At 47.6% G+C, this 15,527-nt stretch overlaps 2 protein-coding genes across 3 annotated transcripts in view; both read right to left on the reverse strand.

Annotated features, from left to right (window-relative positions):
- Window positions 1-6,451: 6,451 nt before the first annotated feature.
- RSKR (ribosomal protein S6 kinase related) lies at window positions 6,452-11,131 on the reverse strand. The gene is made up of 12 exons (XM_033181802.1): window positions 10,938-11,131; window positions 10,297-10,539; window positions 10,119-10,202; window positions 9,927-9,995; window positions 9,472-9,541; window positions 9,116-9,220; window positions 8,261-8,301; window positions 7,985-8,012; window positions 7,789-7,878; window positions 7,615-7,703; window positions 7,368-7,478; window positions 6,452-6,918 (listed from the first exon to the last, which is right to left on the reverse strand). Exons 1-12 carry the CDS (start codon window positions 10,992-10,994, stop codon window positions 6,697-6,699), a joined length of 1,209 nt encoding a protein of 402 aa, XP_033037693.1. The 5' UTR covers window positions 10,995-11,131; the 3' UTR covers window positions 6,452-6,696.
- Window positions 11,132-11,265: 134 nt separating this feature from the next.
- Window positions 11,266-15,527, reverse strand: part of KIAA0100 (KIAA0100 ortholog) — a 33,119-nt gene continuing 28,857 nt past the window's right edge. For both annotated transcript variants that reach the window (XM_033181792.1, XM_033181793.1), the window contains exons 33-39: window positions 14,048-14,134; window positions 13,705-13,815; window positions 13,434-13,569; window positions 13,195-13,325; window positions 12,912-13,013; window positions 12,481-12,615; window positions 11,266-12,063 (exon numbers count right to left, since the gene is read on the reverse strand). In XM_033181792.1, the coding sequence (XP_033037683.1) occupies window positions 11,881-12,063; window positions 12,481-12,615; window positions 12,912-13,013; window positions 13,195-13,325; window positions 13,434-13,569; window positions 13,705-13,815; window positions 14,048-14,134 (885 nt within the window). In that variant the 3' untranslated portion in view covers window positions 11,266-11,880. The remainder of the gene's footprint in view (window positions 12,064-12,480; window positions 12,616-12,911; window positions 13,014-13,194; window positions 13,326-13,433; window positions 13,570-13,704; window positions 13,816-14,047; window positions 14,135-15,527) is intronic.

A 15,527-nucleotide genomic window follows, 5' to 3' on the forward strand; every position in this document is an offset into this window, starting at 1 on the left:
TCGTGATCCGCCCGTCTCGGCCTCCCAAAGTGCTGGGATTACAGGCTTGAGCCACCGCGCCCGGCCAATTTTTTGTATTTTTAGTAGGGACGGGGTTTTACCATGTTGGCCAGGGTGGTCTCAATCTCTTGACCTCGTGATCCACCTGCCTCAGCCTCCCAAAGTGCTGGGATTACAGGGGTGAGCCACCGCGCCTGGCCCTCTTCTTTTCTTTCTTTTCTTTTTCTTTCTCTCTCACTCTGTCACCCAGACTGCAGTGCAGTGGCCAAATCATAGCTTCAGGTTATGATCATAACCTGGAGCTTCTGAGCTCGAGCAATCCTCCCATCTCAGCCTCCTGAGTACCTGGGTAGTACAGGACCATCATCACACTTGGTTTTTTTTTTTATATTTTTATACAGATGAGGTCTCACTATGTTGCCCAAGCTGTCCTGGAAGTCCTGAAGTGATCCTCCCACCTCGACCTCCCAAAGTGCTGGGATTACAGGTGTGAGCCACAATGCCCAGCCAAAACCTTGATTTTTCTGTCGCCCCCTCCACTGCATCCTGAGAATCACTGCTGTAATAGACTACTGAAGAGAGTATGTTGAAAATGTTCCTATTTGGTAAGAAATAATTCAAACTACATTCACGTGATTATGGTCTCTAAACTAATATGACCTAGGAAAGAGACCCTAGTGACATTATGTTAACCATTTCTTTTTTTTTTTTTTTTTTTTTGAGACGGAGTCTCGCTGTGTCGCCCAGGCTGGAGTGCAGTGGCGCGATCTCGGCTCACTGCAAGCTCCGCCTCCCGGGTTCACGCCATTCTCCCGCCTCAGCCTCCGAGTAGCTGGGACTACAGGCGCCCGCCACCTCGCCCGGCTAGTTTTTTTTTTTTTTTTTTTGTATTTTTAGTAGAGACGGGGTTTCACCGTGTTCGCCAGGATGGTCTCGATCTCCTGACCTCGTGATCCGCCTGCCTCGGCCTCCCAAAGTGCTGGGATTACAGGCTTGAGCCACCGCGCCCGGCCTATGTTAACCATTTCTTAAGGACCTTAAACCCTAGTGACATTATGTTAACCTTTTTTTTTTTTTTTTTTTTTTTTTTTTTTGAGACGGAGTCTCACTCTGTCGCCCAGGCTGGAGTGCAGTGGCCGGATCTCAGCTCACTGCAAGCTCCGCCTCCCGGGTTCACGCCATTCTCCTGCCTCAGCCTCCCGAGTAGCTGGGACTACAGGCGCCCGCCACCTCGCCTGGCTAGTTTTTTGTATTTTTTAGTAGAGATGGGGTTTCACCGGGTTAGCCAGGATGGTCTCGATCTCCTGACCTCGTGATCCGCCCGTCTCGGCCTCCCAAAGTGCTGGGATTACAGGCTTGAGCCACCGCGCCCGGCCTAACCATTTCTTAAGGACCTTAAAACCCTAGTGACATTATGTTAACCATTTCTTAAGGACCTTAACCAATTGTGCTGCTGTGACCACAAAAGCCATGTAATGTTGGGTGACCTGAATATTAATTAACACAGTATTATAAAATCCTCTGCGTCTGTCCTTTGAAAAAGCATCACAGGGCTGCGAGCGGTGGCTCAGGCCTGTAATCCCAGCACTTTGGGAGGCCAAGACAGGTGGATCACCTGAGGTCAGGAGTTTGAGACCGGCCTGGTCAACATGGTGACACCCCATCTCTACTAAAAGTACAAAAATTAGCTGGGCGTGGTGGCGGGCACCTGTAATCCCAGCCACTTGGGAGGCTGAGGCAGAAGAATCACTTGAACCCGGGAGGTGGAGGTTACAGTGTGCTGAGATTGCAGCATTGCACTCCAGTCTGGGTGACAAGAGCAAAACTCAATCTCAAAGAAAAAAAAAAAAGAAAAAAGAAAAAGCATCACAGGCCAGGCACAATGGCTCACGCCTACAATCCTAGCACTTTGAGAGGCCAAGGCAGGTGGATCACTAGAGAGAGCCCAGGAGTTCAAGACCAGCCTGGGCTACATGGCGAAATCCCATCTCTTAAAGAAAAGGAAAAGGAAGGGGGAAGGGGAAAGAAAAGAAATGATATGAATAATTTATTCATATCATTTATTTATATCATCTTATTTATTTATTTATTTATTTATTTATTTTTTTTTTTTTTTTTTTTTTTTTTTTGAGACGGAGTCTCGCTCTAGCCCGGGCTGGAGTGCAGTGGCCGGATCTCAGCTCACTGCAAGCTCCGCCTCCCGGGTTTACGCCATTCTCCTGCCTCAGCCTCCGGAGTAGCTGGGACTACAGGCGCCCGCTACCTCGCCCGGCTAGTTTTTTTTTTTTGTATTTTTTAGTAGAGACGGGGTTTCACCATGTTAGCCAGGATGGTCTTGATCTCCTGACCTCGTGATCCGCCTGTCTCGGCCTCCCAAAGTGCTGGGATTACAGGCTTGAGCCACCGCGCCCGGCCTCATCTTATTTATATAAATAAATAAATTTCAGCATCACAGAAATCTGAACCCATACCCCACAATTAAGAACCAGTGGTTATTTTACACACCAGGAAACTAAGATCCAGAGAGGTTAAAATGACTTATTAAAGATGATGAGAGCCTGGGCGTGGTGGCTCACACCTGTAATCCCAGCACTTTGGGAGGCCAAGGTGGGTGGATCATCTGAGGTCAGGAGTTCCACACCAGCCTGGCCAACATGGCGAAACCTCGTCTCAGAACACATAAATTAGCCGGGTGTGATGGCATGCACCTGTAATCCCAGCTACCCAGGAGGCTGGGGCAGGAGAATTGCTGGAACCTACGAGGCAGAGGCTATAGTGAGCCGAGATCGTGCCACTGCACTCCAACCTGGGCAACAGAGCAAGACTCCATCCCCTCCAAAAAAAAAAAAAAAAAGACGATGAGATAGTTATTGGTGGATCCAGGCATCAGATCTCCCAAATTCCAATCAAATGCTCTTAACAACTATTTTGGAAACCATTAATTCCTATTTTTAGTATTCAGTTTTTATCCAGTGTGTAGTTCTGGTCATCACAACTTTATTTTTTTATTTTTTATTTTTTTTTATTTTTGAGACGGAGTCTCGCTGTCACCCAGGCTGGAGTACAGTGGCCGGATCTCAGCTCACTGCAAGCTCCGCCTCCCGGGTTCACGCCATTCTCCTGCCTCAGCCTCCCGAGTACCTGGGACTACAGGCGCCGGCCACCACGCCCGGCTAGGTTTTGTATTTTTTAGTAGAGACGGGGTTTCACCGTGTTAGCCAGGATGGTCTCGATCTCCTGACCTCGTGATCCGCCCGTCTCGGCCTCCCAAAGTGCTGGGATTACAGGCTTGAGCCACCGCGCCCGGCCGATCACAACTTTAAAAAAGTAATAAAAGTGTCTAAAGAGAAACAAATGAGATAAAAGGATAAAGGATACATTGTCTTATTTATTTATATCCCACCTTATTACAAGAAGGCTTACAAATATGCAGATATTATAGTAATATAGAAGGATTAAAACTTAGAAAAATGAGAATAAGGAAAGAAAAGTAGAAAAGGAGGACAGAACCAAGAACATGACTAGCATACAAAATACATAAACACTTGCTGAAGGTAGGCCACAAATTGGGCTCTAAATGGTCTACTATCAGTACAAACAGAAAAATACAATCAGTTGAATATTTAGTGTCCTTAAGGTAAAAACCAAACAGCAATTAGGAAAACTGGGTCCAGAGAAAATTTCTCCCATGCATTCTTAAATAGAACATTATGAACTGTTATGATAAACACCCTTTACAGTATCCACAGCAATTAAATTTATTTTATTTTTTTCCTGAGACAGGATCTCACTCTGTTGCTCAGGCTGGATGCAGTGGCACGATCTTTACTCACTGCAACCTCCACCTCCTGGGTTCAAGCAATTCTTCCCCCTCAGCCTCCTGAGTAGCTGGGACTACCACGTGCGCCACCATGACCGGCTAATTTTTGTTTTTTTTTGGTAGAGACAGGGTTTCACCATGTTGGCCAGGCTGGTCTCGAACTCCTGACCTCAGATGATCTGCCTACTTCGACCTCCCAAAGTGCTGGGATTACAGGTGTGAGCCAACACACCTGGCCAGCAATTAAATTTCATAGAGATTTTCATATGGATTATCAAAGTCCAATCCAGAAAAAGCAATTCTGCAGAGGCCAATAAAATGCCAGCTATGCAAAGGGAAATCTGGTTTAATCTAGAGACAGAATTAATAAACAGAACTACAGAGTACTCTCCAGACTCTCTTTTGTCTAGAGAGATTAGATATAACTGAATAATATGGTCTAGATTAAAACTTACTTTCCCCTCAAGTCTCAGGACAAAAATGAAAATTGTGAATAGTTAAAGAAAAATGAAAAGAAGTCATAAAGGCCCAAACTGTGTATTAAGGTCCAGATGATTTTCCTTACTGAAGGAAAAGGTTATTGAGATATGTCTCTAACCTTAAATCTTTTCTTTTTTTTTTTTTGAGACAGAGTCTACCTCTGTCGCCCAGGAGCGCAATGGCACAATCTCAGCTCACTGCAACCTTGGTCTCCGGGGTTCAAGCAATTCTCCTGCCTCAGCCTTCTGAGTAGCTGGGACTATAGGTGTGCAACACCACGCCCAGCTAATTTTTGTATTTTTTAGTAGAGACAAGGTTTCACCATGTTGGCCACACTGGTCTCGAACTCTTGACCTCAACTGATCTGCCCACCTTGGCGTCCCAAATAACCTTAAATCTTAAGGTTGATGCATGCCTCTTAATCTCTTGGTTTGCCCATCAGAAACTGAATCATGGGCTGACTAGGATAAATTATCAGTTTAATAATCCTATGCTTTTCAAAGAAGTTTTATTTTGGATAACTGTTCTAATTAGGACCTAGAGAAGACATTTAAGACATTTAACCCACCCATGTTTCAGTTTCTATTTTCTTCCTCACTAGATTATTTTATTCACTCAGCTCACTGCAAGCTCCGCCTCCCGGGTTTACACCATTCTCCTGCCTCAGCCTCCCAAGTAGCTGGGACTACAGGCGCCCGCCACCTCACCCAGCTAGATTTTTGTATTTTTTTTTTTTTTTGAGACGGAGTCTCGCTCTGTCGCCCAGGCTAGAGTGCTGTGGCCGGATCTCAGCTCACTGCAAGCTCCGCCTCCCGGGCTCATGCCATTCTCCTGCCTCAGCCTCCCGAGTAGCTGGGACTACAGGCGCCCGCCACCTCGCCCGGCTAATTTTTTATATTTTTTAGTAGAGACGGGGTTTCACCTTGTTAGCCAGGATGGTCTCGATCTCCTGACCTCGTGATCCGCCCGTCTCGGCCTCCCAAAGTGCTGGGATTACAGGCTTGAGCCACCGCGCCCGGCTGATTTTTGTATTTTTTAGTAGAGACGGGGTTTCACTGTGTTAGCCAGGATGGTCTTGATCTCCTGACCTCGTGATCCGCCTGTCTCAGCCTCCCAAAGTGCTGGGATTACAGGTTTGAGCCAACGCGCCCGGCCCACTTTTTAATTTTTAAAAATTAGATTTATTGCACACTGGCCTCAAGCTCCCAGACTATATTTTTTAGCTGCATTTAGGGGTTGAAATGCCAGCTTTTAAGACTTTTGAAAAATTCACAGGCTGGGTGTGGAGGCTCATGCCTGTGAAGGTTGCAGTGAGCTGAGATCGTGCCACTGCACTCCAACCTGGGTGACAAGAGACCCTATCTCAAAAAAAAAAAAAAGGGGGGGGGGGGCCTGGTGCAGTGGTTCACACCTATAATTCCAGCACTTTGGGAGGCTGAGGCAGGCCGATCACTTGAGGTCAGGAGTTTGAGATCAGCCTGACCAACATGGTGAAGCCCTGTCTCTACTAAAAAATACAAAACTTAGCTGGGCATAATGGTGTGCACCTGTAATCCCAGCTACTCGGGAGGATGAGGCATGAAAATCACTTGAACCCGGGAGGCGGAGGTTGCAGTGAACTGAGATTGTGCCACTGCACTCCAGCCTGGGCAACAGAGTGAGACTCTGTCTCAAAAAAAAAAAAAAAAATCATATTGCTTCTGACAAGCCTATTAAACACATCAATAGCACCCTGGGAACCCATGAAGTATTATTATTGCTCAAGAAAGGAAACAAGCGGAAGCAGCCCTGGCTGACAGCCTGAGGGTAAGAGCACTGGAGAAGTAAAGAAAAGGAAAAAGCCGGGCGCGGTGGCTCAAGCCTGTAATCCCAGCACTTTGGGAGGCCGAGGCGGGCGGATCACGAGGTCAGGAGATCGAGATCCTCCTGGCTAACACGGTGAAACCCCGTCTCTACTAAAAATACAAAAAACTAGCCGGGCGCGGTGGCGGGCGCCTGTAGTCCCAGCTACTCGGAGGCTGAGGCGGGAGAATGGCTGGAACCTGGGAGGCGGAGCTTGCAGTGAGCCGAGATCGCGCCACTGCACTCCAGCCTGGGCGACACAGTGAGACTCCGTCTCAAAAAAAAAAAAAAAAAAAAAGAAAAGGAAAAGGTCACCACTCTGATCTGAGATGTTGAATTGAGAGGTAGGTTGTATGATAGGGAAGGAATAGGGCCAGCTGTGGCTGCCAGTAGCAGAATGTTCAAGGTTGGAACTCTGGTCTAAAGCCTAGGAGAACAGAACGGTAAGAGGCTACAAAATAAAAACAAACTGGATTATCAAGGTGGTCATACTGAGTGGGCAGTGATGGAGATCTTCAGGCTCCCAATCAGGCCCCAATTTATAGTAGAGGGGCTCAAGCAGGGGTAGGGTAGAGCAGGAAGGACTCCAGATCATAGTCAAAGTCATCGAAGGGCATGGTCTCTGCTGAACTGGGCTGCGTAGCTTGTGTCTCCGTGACAAAGTTCACTGGCTGCTTCTGCAGGAGCTCTGGGTCAAAGGCCACACCCCGAAAGAAAGGGTGGACCTGGAAGTGATGCAGATAACGTAGACGATGGAGGGGGTTCTGGCATAAGAGCTGAAGGAAAATAGAGCATGAAGGATGATGACTAGGACAGGAAAGGCCTGAACAGAAAGGATGGAAAAGAAGACAGAAGTTCGTGGAGCTGTGGAGGGTAGGAATAAGAACCCTGAAGAGTAGACGATTTGTAAAAGAGGGAGAAATAGAGGCTAATTTGGGGCAAAGGTGGGAATAAGGAGCTGTACTTGTGAGTTTTCAGATGAGTGTACAGTGCTCCACTCTCTCCGAAGGGACCTCTCTGTTCTAGATGGGGAGGAGATTTGGGGGACCAGGAACTTAGGAATGTGACTCAGTATAGCTTAGATGCAAGTAGTTAGGTAGTTAAGTAAAAGTTGGAGCCCCCCCCCAAAAAAATTAATGAGAGGAATGGGGAAACATCACTTTAATGAAGGCAGGAGAGCATGAATGGTTTGGTAGCCAAGAAGGAAAGCAGTGCTCATCCTTACCTCATGGAGCAGGAGTGAGAGGCCCTGGTTAAGAGAAGCTGGGATCTCAGAGTCACTGTGGGTCACACTTGCCAACATGGCCACATGATCTCTCTCTGCAGCCACTGGAAACTGAGTTAAGAGGTAAGGAGTGGGGGTGGGGGTAGGGGTTCCTTCCTTAGTAGGAATAAGACAAGATTTCCTAAGGTCTTCCTTCTTCCCACCACAAGGCAAAGCTCTTCTCTGCCCAAAACTATTATTCTCTCACCTTTCCCGTTGCCAGAGAGAAAAGCAAGACACCCAGGGACCACCAATCAGCGGCATGGTTGTAAGGTCCTCCACTTAGGACCTCTGGGGCTACAGATTTCAAAGACACTTGTCACTGACATCCTTTAGCTATCCTCCTGCCCAATGCTTACCCATCAGCTTTAACCTCTCTCACCCATGTACTGAAGAGTGCCACAGATAGTGTAGGCTCGAGCTCCCTGGGGCAGGTGGCGGGACAGACCGAAGTCTGTCAGTTTCAGATGGCCTATGAAAGAAGGTAAGGCAACTGCATCGCTGTTCCACCCCTTGTCAGCCATGATTTATTCCCAAAGTACCTCTCATCCTGGAGCTAGGGAAGGAAAAATACTTACCTCGTTCATCTAGAAGAATATTCTCCATCTGAAAGATCACAGGTAAGAAGTAATTCTTCCTCTTCCTTTCAACTCTCTTTCATCATGTATACACCCCAGCTGAAGGTTATGCCCTACTCAACACTCAAATCTATACTCGGAGAGCCCTTGCCCAAATACTTGGCACCCATGGGGGCCCCAATGTCTATAGTTCTCCGCTCCCTAACTTCTTGGACTTATTGGGACTTCTTATGGAGACTCTTTCTCAGGCAAAGGGAAAAAAGCACTTAACTCTACCTTCACATCTCGGTGCATGATGCCCAAGTCATGGAGATAACCTGTGGATAACAAGTATGGGCGTGCTGCAGCTTTTCTGTCCTTTCCAGTTTCCCTAGTAGCCCTCATCCCATCCCTCTCCTATTCTTTGACCTCCATTATTATTATTCATTCTTTTCTTTTTTTTTTTTTTGAGACGGAGTCTTGCTCTGTCGCCCAGGCTGGAGTGCAGTGGCCGGACCTCAGCTCACTGCAAGCTCTGCCTCCCGGTTTACGCCATTCTCCTGCCTCAGCCTCTGGAGTAGCTGGGACTACAGGCGCCCGCCACTGCGCCCGGCTAGATTTTTTTGTATTTTTTTTTTTTTTTTTTTTTTTTTTTTTTGAGGCGGAGTCTCGCTCTGTCGCCCGGACTGGAGTGCAGTGGCCGGATCTCAGCTCACTGCAAGCTCCGCCTCCCGGGTTTACGCCATTCTCCTGCCTCAGCCTCCCGAGTAGCTGGGACTACAGGCGCCCGCCACCTCGCCCGGCTAGTTTTTGTATTTTTAGTAGAGACGGGGTTTCACCGTGTTAGCCAGGATGGTCTCGATCTCCTGACCTCGTGATCCGCCCGTCTCGGCCTCCCAAAGTGCTGGGATTACAGGCTTGAGCCACCGCGCCCGGCCAAATGTATTTTTTTTTTAGTAGAGACAGGGTTTCACCATGTTAGCCAGGATGGTCTCGATCTCCTGACCTCGTGATCTGCCCGTCTCGGCCTCCCAAAGTGCTGGGATTACAGGCTTGAGCCACCGCGCCCGGCCTATTAATATTAATTCTTTACTCTCCTTCTTCCCAACTTAAGTCTTCCCTCCCCATTTCCTTTACCACTGTTTCACTTACACAGTACCAGGACCAACTCGGCAGCAAAGAGACGGATGGAAGCCTCAGGAAAGCAGCCAACAGCCGACCAAAGGGAGTACAGATCTGTGCTGCAGTAGCTACACACTGCAAAGCCAGTGTGGAGCTACGTACATTGCCAGAAGTCTAGGCAATGTTTGGGAGCTGCAATGCCTGGGCTCAAGGCATTGTAGGCCTCCTGCCCAAAATGATACCACCTGCTGTTCCCCCTCCCTTTAGGATAGAGAGGTGCCATGAGAAGGGGGACAGAGCAAAGGCAGAACAAGCCAAAGAGGTAATCTCAGGTGGGGATATAGCACAAGGACCCTGGGGGATGAGGAGAGAGTCCAGTCACTCACTAATGAAAAGGTGCCGTTTTCCCTGCCAGCTGTCCCCCAAGCTGTGTACAAAGGGATGGTTGATCTGTCGCTAGGGACAAAGAAAACAGGAAGTTAGGGAGGAACATGGTCATTGAGAATAAAGGCAGCGGAGAAATCAGGTTTTACCCAGATGCGCAGATGGGGGGAACTGCTGCCTCATCTCTCAGTTCAGAGGAACTCAGTAATTGGAACTATCTGGTAATCCTAGAACCAGCAAATACTAAGGAATACACTGGGACATGCTTAAGAGATTTCCCTGGTAGGAAAACTGTGTTGAGAGCTGATAGATACTTTTCCCAGGATCTACTTTAGTGTCAAACTAGGCTGAAGCAGATGGAGGAGGCAGAACCAGGAAAAGAAGGTGGTCAAGAAAGGTACTTTCCCTACCTGTGGCCTAGCTCTTCCCACAATCCTTTCTAGGACTCTGTGCATACCTGGATGCTAACCTCCTCTTTGCACTGCCTCACAGTGTCCCTCTGTAGGACCTTTACCTTTGGCACCACCTATAAAAGGAGAGTAGTGATGACTCAGAGAATAGTGCTATTGAATTGTTTACTCCTCCCAACCTCTCTGGAATCAAGATTGGAAACAGACACTAGAGAATAATATGGTACCTAAGCCCCTACCTTCACTGCAAATATAGCTTTCTGGGTGCAATCTAGCACCTTGAGGACAGTTCCAAAGGAGCCTTTAGCCACAAGGCCTAAAATCTGTACAGAGAAATGGAGAACAGGCCAGTTGAAACTGGTCATTTCCAACTTCTCCCAAAGACTGAGACCCCACTCAGGGATTCCACTGACTTACCTTCAGCTGCTGCTGCCCCCTAATGGGCCTAATGGGAAACTCTGGTAGAAAGAGGTTGATGAACTGAGGCACTGGCCACTCTGGCAGAGGCTTCAGTAGTGGGGCTGGCTTTAGGGACTCCCGGTGCAGATAGTGATGCCCCCGTAGTTCCCAGAGTTCTTCCAGATCTGACCTGATGGTTCCCACATCTGACCAGAGGCTCTTCCAGCCTCGGGCCCAGGGACCCCGGATGTTGCCACCCTGCTGAGAACCAAGGGAGCCACTCTAAACTTTCTGCTCCTGAGGCATAGCAGGTTCCACCCATCTTACTAGGCACTCCCTCCCCTTAAGTCTCAACCCTTAGAGGTACATTTTTGAGCATAAGGCAAAATTCCCGTTACCCTTGCTTTGTGCTAAGCCCTGGATTTCCTGGACACAATTCAAATCCTCTAGGAAAATAATTGTTGGACATTTTCACCATGATACATTAAGAATATAGCCTGCACCTCAGTATTGGGCTGTGATGCTTTCATAGTACAGCCTCCCTGCCCCACCCCCACATTGGGTAATCACTGCCATGCTCCTAACCAGGAACTTCCCAGGCCTCAAGCCCATGTCTCCCTCTCCTCCCCTCAGTAGGCTGCCAGAGCCCCACAGCCTACCTTGTGAGGAACAGTCACCCGGGTGTGTTGCCTCTGCCGACAGCTTCCTGCTCCCATCCCCAGCCTCTGCCTCCTCTCTGCTAAATCTGCTGTCCCAGTTACATAAGCAATTCCTCTCCCTGATGCTGCATGACATGAGCCCCGCCTCTTCCAGTGTGCAGAAACCCATCAGCATGGGGCCAGAGTCACACTAGGACTAGAAATTTCTGTGATACAGCTTCAGGGCAGAGAAGAAGGGGCCACCCTCAGAGTGGCAGCTGCAGGATGTCTTGGGTTGATGAGGGAGGGATACAGATTGAATGCAGGCACTCAACACACACACAAAAAATGAGCATCAAATTTAAAAGATTTTTTTTTTCTCTTTAAATCATTTTGCCATTCTCCAGGGCATATCCTAGGGGGAAGGGTAGGGGACCCATGGCCAGCCCTGACTCCTACTGCCATCCTCCCAAGTGAACTTAGCACAGAGACTGGGGAGGAGTTGATCGCCGCTCAGAACACCAACACCTCTTTCATACATGGCAGTGGAGTGAGGATCAGAGGATCAGCCCCCTCCCCTGTTTCCTGGCACAGAGGGAGGACAGTTACACTTAGAAATATATATAATATATATATATATGTTTATAAAAATTTATCACACTTGATCAGGACTATCCCCCTACCCTTTCACTTGACCCCAAGGAATAGGGTCCTGCCCTAGGCCCGTTCCCTGGGTCTTGCTCTCTTGTTGTCTCTCTGGCCCTGAACCTGATCAGCGTGAGATGGAACTCAGCATTACTGTCCACCATGCCCTGCAGTGAACAGGGCAGGTGGTGAACAGCAATGCCTATGGGCTCTGACACCCACAAATCCTGGTGGATAAAGGGAAGCCCCTCCCACCCCACAAGTCCCTGGAGCCTAAGCCAGAGTCAGATCCTGTACTGCAGCCACTCGAATCGCCAAATCATTTGCGCCTGCCAAAGATGGACTTCTTGCCAGGGTTCTTGTCGCCCATGCTTAAACCAATGAGGAGCCGGGCTTTCTCCTCCTCTTCCTGCTGTTGCATGTTCAGGTCCGATTTAGTTTCTAGCTTTCCCCGGACCTCAGAGCCTGTTGCAGGCTTCAGTCTTAGCTTCTCTTTGATTACCTGGCAGATTGGAGAGGAGTAAAGGAAAAGGTAAACATTAGTGGGCAGGCAGAATAAATCAAAATGAACCAAGACAATAAAGATTTATTAAATACATCCAAGGCATAATGGGGCAATTCACATACAATGGTCTCTGCTTTCAAGAAGCTTACAGTCTAATTATAACCCCTTCTAAACTTTAGGTTGTGTTAGCTCTCAGTTCCCTAAAATCAATGGTGATATATGAAACACTCAGTAAACATTGAATTTAATAATCTGAGTGAGGTCATGGAGAGGGCAGGCATAGAAGTCACTCACCTCATGCACCTGCCCTTTCCCAAGGATATTTATTCATGGATTCTAAAATGAAAGGCTCTCGAAAAGAGGATCTGCCTGCCAGCCCCGTTAACCAAACAGCCATGAGCCCTGGCGGGATACCTGGGCAACCAGGGCTTTGCGGCTGTCCCTTTTGACAGCCATGGCAAAGTCTAGCCATGTCCATGTGTTGTTGTGGTACTCCAGACAGGGCAGCACCAGGTTAAGGTCACCCCAGTCCACACTGTTCTTCTCACCCTGTAAGAGGAGGGGGAGGGGAAAGAAAAAAGAAGGGTGGGGAATACATCAGCTGCCATTTTGAGTCCAAGCCAGTCACTTGAGCGCAAGGCCTACAATAGTAACCTATAGATACTGGTTTCCCCTTAATCTCAGTCTCGTAATGGTGCTGACTCTTGAGGGGAGCAGAGGGAACAGCAGATATATCACCCACAGCTCAGCTTCACACACAACCTAGCTGTCTCCCTGTCTAGAATCTGTGATCTTATCTGGTTCCCTGCCCACCCTGTTCTACAAAGTACTTGAAAGGTGCAGACCTTGTAGCTGACACACAGTGGAACCTGTGGAATCTTTATGTAGATGAAGGAGTTGTTCATGGCAGCTCGCTCTTTCATCTTGTCAATGTCATCCACAGGGTGCTAAGAAAGGCAGGCAAGGAGTATGAGCCCTGAATCCATCAGAAGAAACTCAGGACCCCAAACATCTCCCTCTTCTTTTATCCCTAGAATGGACTCAGAGGAAACCGAAGAAATCCCAAACCACACCAAACAGGACCTCAGGACTCTCCCATTTTTCTATCATCAGGGGCATGTTTGGTACCTCTGGAGATTTGCGAAATGACCTTCTGACCCCAGAACTCCGAGTCAAACCCTGTGCCACACCCTTCCCAGGGCCCAGTGGTACTACATCATCTGTTGCAATCAGCTGCCGAGGCTTCACCACTGGTATTCCTATGAAAAAGCAAGTGCACCAGCTGTCATCCATCCTCATTCTGAAGTCTCAGCTGTCTTTGGAACTGCTACCCTATTCTTCTGGGGCTCCACCATAGAAGTTCTCACCAGTAGTCACCAGTTTGGACTTATCCTCTTCATCACCAACTTCATCATCTTCCACACTTCGGCCAGGAAAGAAAAAGCCCATCATTCTATGGAAGAACTGGTGTGTCAGCTGGATGGTGAGAGGCACCACATTTACCTAAAAAGGAGAAAGATTCAAGAAGTAATTAAGCTCAGACACCATCATCAGTTTACCTACTCCTAATATCGTGTAACACACAGCTGGCTTTTGAATGTCCTTTGTTCCCAGGTCCCCAAGGGACTGCTTACTAACCTCAAAATGCTCCTTAACAGAGATACCCCCAACGGGGGGCCGAACTTTGCTGAAGAGGCGGAGAGCTAGCTGTCGCCCAGACTGGCAGGAGCTCTGGGGCCGCAATACTACCTGTAGGATAGAGAGTAAACAACAGCCCAACCCAATGTCCTTCCTGCCATAAAGCAATCCCCAAATCCTCTGCAGAATGAGAGGAGAAGCAATGGTACTGCTAAGCTGGGCAAGCTTTCACCGTCTCAGATCACCACATTGTTTTCCATAGTGGATTTATATTGAACGGCCGTTATAAATGCCCTGTGCTAAAAATATGCAAATGGACTAGGAATGGGGAAAAAAGACTTGCCTTATAGACAGCATTGGGGAGGAGGTTGTTCATAGTAAACCAGCCCAACTCCAGAAGATGTTCTGCTGTGTCATCAGATTTATTCACCTATAAAGACAGTTTTGCCCCATCTACTATAATAAACCTCAGAAGTCTACTAGACAACTGCTATGTATCCAGTTTGTTTTCAGGCTCTACATATGCCTAATCCCAACCTTGATATCTCCTTCAAACTCATACAGTCAAAACTCTTTAATCCAGTGTGTCTCATGGGCACTATTGTCCAGGACACTAAATGCTGATAGTACTATCTAGCCATTGTGACATTAAAAAAGTTCTAATTCATTTCCAAATGCCCCTTGTAGGAGAAAGTAATAAATAATACTGCCTTCTTTACATCAATGGCAGAAAAGCTGAATGTCAGTATTAGAATATTCTATTCCAAGCTGGACATGAAAGATTATTTGCCTCTGGACCATACTTCTAGGGATCATCTTCTTACTCAACAAGAGAAGCATTTGATCAAACTCATCTGTATCTGTATCTCATTTTATTTTATTTTTTTTGAGACAGGGTCTCACTGTGTTGCCCAGGCTGAAGTGCAGTGGCACAATCTTGGCTTACTGCAACATCCATCTCCTGGGTTCAAGCGATTCTCCTGCTTTAGCCTCCTGAGTAGCTGGAATTACAAGCACACACCACCACACACAACTAACTTTCGTTTTTTTTTTTTTCAGATGGAGTCTCGCTCTGTCACCAGGCTGAAGTGCAGTGGCATGATCTTGGCTCACTGCAACATCCACCTCCCAGGTTCAAACGATTCTCCTGCCTCAGCCTCCTGACTAGCTGGGACCACAGGGGTGCACCACCACGCCTGGCTAATTTTTGTATTATTAGTAGAGATGGGGTTTCACCGTGTTGGCTGGTCTTCAACTCCTGACCTCAGGTGATGCACCTGCCTCGGCCTTCCAGAGTGCTGGGATTATAGGTGTGAGCCACCATGCCCGGCCTATCATATATGTTTTTAATTATTATTTTCTTTTTCAGAGACAGGGTCTCACTCTGTTGCCCAGGCTGGAGTGCAGTGGTGTGATCACAGCTCACTGCAGGCTCGAACTCCAGGGCTCAAGCAATCCTCCTGCCTCAGCCTACCAAGTAGCTGGGGCCACAGGTATGCACCACGATGCCCAGCTAATTTTTAAAATTTTTGTTGAACTCTTGACTTTAAGCAATCCTCCCACCTCAGCCTCCCAGAGTTATGGGATTACAGGCATGAACCACCACACATGGCCTGTATCATTTTTTTTAAAAATATTTTATTTCTTTGTTTATTGTTACTTTCCCCTATGGCATCAGAGCTGTATGTGTATCATTCATTATAAACAGATGTATCAAAGGAAGCTCTGCTCATGTTTCCAATCATACTATCATTAATAATCATATAATAATTAGCCCCTTTTTATTTCTCTTTTATGAGTTAGACTCCTAAGCTAGGTCAATG

This window comes from Trachypithecus francoisi, unplaced genomic scaffold (assembly GCF_009764315.1).
Source record: "Trachypithecus francoisi isolate TF-2019V2 unplaced genomic scaffold, Tfra_2.0 Lachesis_group20, whole genome shotgun sequence".
Classification (NCBI taxonomy): Eukaryota; Metazoa; Chordata; class Mammalia; order Primates; family Cercopithecidae; genus Trachypithecus; species Trachypithecus francoisi.